General features: G+C 58.8%; 1 protein-coding gene across 17 annotated transcripts; it reads right to left on the bottom strand.

The window, feature by feature from the left end:
* Positions 1-708: 708 nt before the first annotated feature.
* Positions 709-3,131, bottom strand: LOC108950800 (filaggrin-2-like). Of its 17 annotated transcripts, XM_026839824.1 has the most exons (6): positions 2,911-3,131; positions 2,156-2,307; positions 1,891-2,118; positions 1,476-1,779; positions 1,107-1,400; positions 709-1,068 (listed from the first exon to the last, which is right to left on the bottom strand). In XM_026839824.1, the coding sequence occupies exons 1-6, from the start codon at positions 2,936-2,938 to the stop codon at positions 818-820; spliced, it is 1,257 nt and encodes a 418-aa protein (XP_026695625.1). In that variant the 5' UTR covers positions 2,939-3,131; the 3' UTR covers positions 709-817. The 17 variants fall into 17 exon arrangements, with proteins under 17 accessions (XP_026695625.1, XP_026695615.1, XP_026695621.1 ...); XM_026839823.1 differs by having other exon boundaries at positions 725-1,144; positions 1,211-1,779; XM_026839816.1 differs by having other exon boundaries at positions 726-1,068; positions 1,107-1,438; positions 1,891-2,307.
* Between the last annotated feature and the right edge of the window lie 6 nt (positions 3,132-3,137).

The raw sequence follows: 3,137 nt of genomic DNA, 5'->3' as shown, positions 1-3,137 counted from the left end.
CAGGGTAGTACCAGCGGGGGTACACCAGGGTAGTACCTGCGGGGGTACCACCAGGGTAGTACCTGCGGGGGTATCGCCAGGTGTAGTACCTGCGCGGGTACCACCAGGGGTAGTACCAGCGTGGGTACCACCAGGGGTAGTACCTGCGGGGGTACCACCACGGGTAGTACCAGCAGGGGTACCACCACGGGTAGTAGCTGCGGGGATATCGCCAGGGGTAGTACCAAGGTGGGTACCTACCAGCAAGGGTACCACCACGGGTAGTACCTGCGAGGGTACCACCAGGGGTAGTACCTGCGGGGGTACCTACCAGCGGGGGTACCACCAGGGGTAGTACCACCAGGGGTAGTACCTGCGGGGGTACCACCAGGGGTAGTAGCTGCGGGGGTATCGCCAGGGGTAGTACCAGGGTGGGTACCTACCAGCAGGGGTACAGGGTGGGTACCTACCAGCGGGGGTACCACCAGGGGTAGTAGCTGCGGGGGTACCACCAGGGGTAGTACCAGCGTGGGTACCTACCAGGGTGGGTACCACCAGGGGTAGTACCAGCGGGGGTACCTAGTACCACCTGCGTGGGTACCACCAGGGGTATATACCAGGGGTAGTACCTGCGCGGGTACCTACCAGTTCTCACAATATTTTTTTTTTAGGAAATGAATAATAATATATTTTTAAAAACGAAAGAAAAAAAAAAGAAAAAATATATTTTAGAACCGTAAAAAAGAGTAAAAAAAAAAACGAAAAGAAAAATTTTAAAAAAAAAAAGAGCAATGCACCACCAGGTCACCCTAGTAATGGCAACGTCTCTTTCGAAAGGTCAATCGCGTGAAACACTGCACTGCGTGTACGTTCGCTTGGTCACTTCCATGAGCCTGCACCTTGTACGTTCGCTTGGCCCACTGCCATGAGCCCGCACCTTGTCCGTTCGCTTGGCCCACTGCCATGATCCCGCACCTTGTCCGATCGCTTGGCCCACTGCCATGAGCCTGCACCTTGTCCGTTCGCTTGGCCCACTGCCATTGGCCCGCAGCTTGACCGTTCGCTTGGCCCACTGCCATGAGCCTGCACCTTGTTCGCTCGCTTGGCCCACTGCCATGAGCCTGCACCTTGTCCGTTCGCTTGGCCCACTGCCATGAGCCTGCACCTTGTCCGTTCGCTTGGCCCACTGCCATGTTGACCGTTCGCTTGGCCCACTGCCATGAGCCTGCACCTTGTCCGTTCGCTTGGCCCACTGCCATGAGCCTGCACCTTGTCCGTTCGCTTGGCCCACTGCCATGAGCCCGCACCTTGTCCGTTCGCTTGGCCCACTGCCATGAGCCTGCACCTTGTCCGTTCGCTTGGCCCACTGCCATGAGCCCGCACCTTGTCCGTTCGCTTGGCCCACTGCCATGAGCCTGCACCTTGTCCGTTCGCTTGGCCCACTTCCATGAGCCTGCACCTTGAACGTCGCTTGGCCCACTGCCATGAGCCTGCACCTTGTCCGTTCGCTTGGCCCACTGCCATGAGCCTGCACCTTGTCCGTTCGCTTGGCCCACTTCCATGAGCCTGCACCTTGTCCGTTCGCTTGGCCCACTGCCATGAGCCTGCACCTTGTCCGTTCGCTTGGCCCACTGCCATGAGCCTGCACCTTGTCCGTTCGCTTGGCCCACTTCCATGAGCCTGCACCTTGTCCGTTCGCTTGGCCCACTGCCATGAGCCTGCACCTTGTCCGTTCGCTTGGCCCACTGCCATGAGCCTGCACCTTGTCCGTTCGCTTGGCCCACTTCCATGAGCCTGCACCTTGTACGTCGCTTGGCCCACTTCCATGAGCCTGCACCTTGTACGTCGCTTGGCCCACTGTCATGAGCCTGCACCTTCACCGTCGCTTGGCCCACTGCCATGAGCCTGCACCTTGTCCGTTCGCTTGGCCCACTTCCATGAGCCTGCACCTTGAACGTCCGCTTGGCCCACTGCCATGAGCCTGCACCTTGTCCGTCCGCTTGGCCCACTGCCATGAGCCTGCACCTTGTCCGTTCGCTTGGCCCACTTCCATGAGCCTGCACCTTGTCCGTCCGCTTGGCCCACTGCCATGAGCCTGCACCTTGTCCGTTCGCTTGGCCCACTTCCATGAGCCTGCACCTTGTACGTCGCTTGGCCCACTGCCATGAGCCTGCACCTTGTCCGTTCGCTTGGCCCACTGCCATGAGCCTGCACCTTGTCCGTTCGCTTGGCCCACTGCCATGAGCCTGCTCCTTGTCCGTTCGCTTGGCCCACTGCCATGAGCCTGCACCTTGTCCGTTCGCTTGGCCCACTTCCATGAGCCTGCACCTTGTCCGTCGCTTGGCCCACTGCCATGAGCCTGCAGCTTGTCCGTTCGCTTGGCCCACTGCCATGAGCCTGCACCTTATCCGTCGCTTGGCCCACTGCCATGAGCCTGCTCCTTGTCCGTTCGCTTGGCCCACTGCCATGAGCCTGCTCCTTGTCCGTTCGCTTGGCCCACTGCCATGAGCTTGCACCTTGTCCGTTCGCTTGGCCCACTGCCATGAGCCCGCACCTTGTCCGTTCGCTTAGCCCACTGCCATGAGCCTGCACCTTGTCCATTCGCTTAGCCCACTACCATGAGCCCGCACCTTGTTTGCTCGCTTGGCCCACTGCCATGAGCCTTTCACTACTCACAGTAGTATTCGAAAGTTCTGCAAGCACCACCTTTCAAAGTAGTAGCGCAAACGAACAGCAATAATTCTGCTCAGCGCACTCTTTTTTAGCTGAAACATAACTCACATATTAAGAACCGAAAGCTGTGCAAGCCACCCCCATGGATCGACTCGCGACGCACACTGCGCCAACACCACCTCTCAAAGTAGTAGCGCAAACGAACAGCAATAATTCTGCTCAGCGCACCCTTTGCCAGCCGAAACCATGAGCCTGCACCTTGATCGTTCGCTTGGCCCACTACCATGAGTCTGCAACCACTCACAGTAGTATTCAAAAGCTGTGCAAGCCGACCCCGTGGATCGACTTCCGACGCCCACTGCGCCTATGCCACCTCTTAGTCAAGCATATCACTTCTGGTAGGATCAACCAGGAGAAAGTATCGCCGCCCCGAAGACCGGCCGCGCGATGGGGGTCGCTTCCCCGCGTCGCGTACGCCACTAAGC

Source organism: Ciona intestinalis, unplaced genomic scaffold (assembly GCF_000224145.3).
Source record: "Ciona intestinalis unplaced genomic scaffold, KH HT001008.1, whole genome shotgun sequence".
Taxonomy (NCBI): Eukaryota; Metazoa; Chordata; class Ascidiacea; order Phlebobranchia; family Cionidae; genus Ciona; species Ciona intestinalis.
This window is presented reverse-complemented; position numbering and strand designations above follow the sequence as displayed.

Excerpts from the sequence above, each read along its gene's own strand:
- LOC108950800 (XM_026839812.1), bottom strand. The coding sequence starts at position 2,297 with ATGGAAGTGGGCCAAGCGAACGGACAAGGTGCAGGCTCATGGCAGTGG. Across the intron at positions 1,780-1,890 it reads GGGCCAAGCGAACGGACAAG|GTGCAGGCTCATGGAAGTGG; the intron begins GTGCAGGCTCAT and ends GCGACGTACAAG.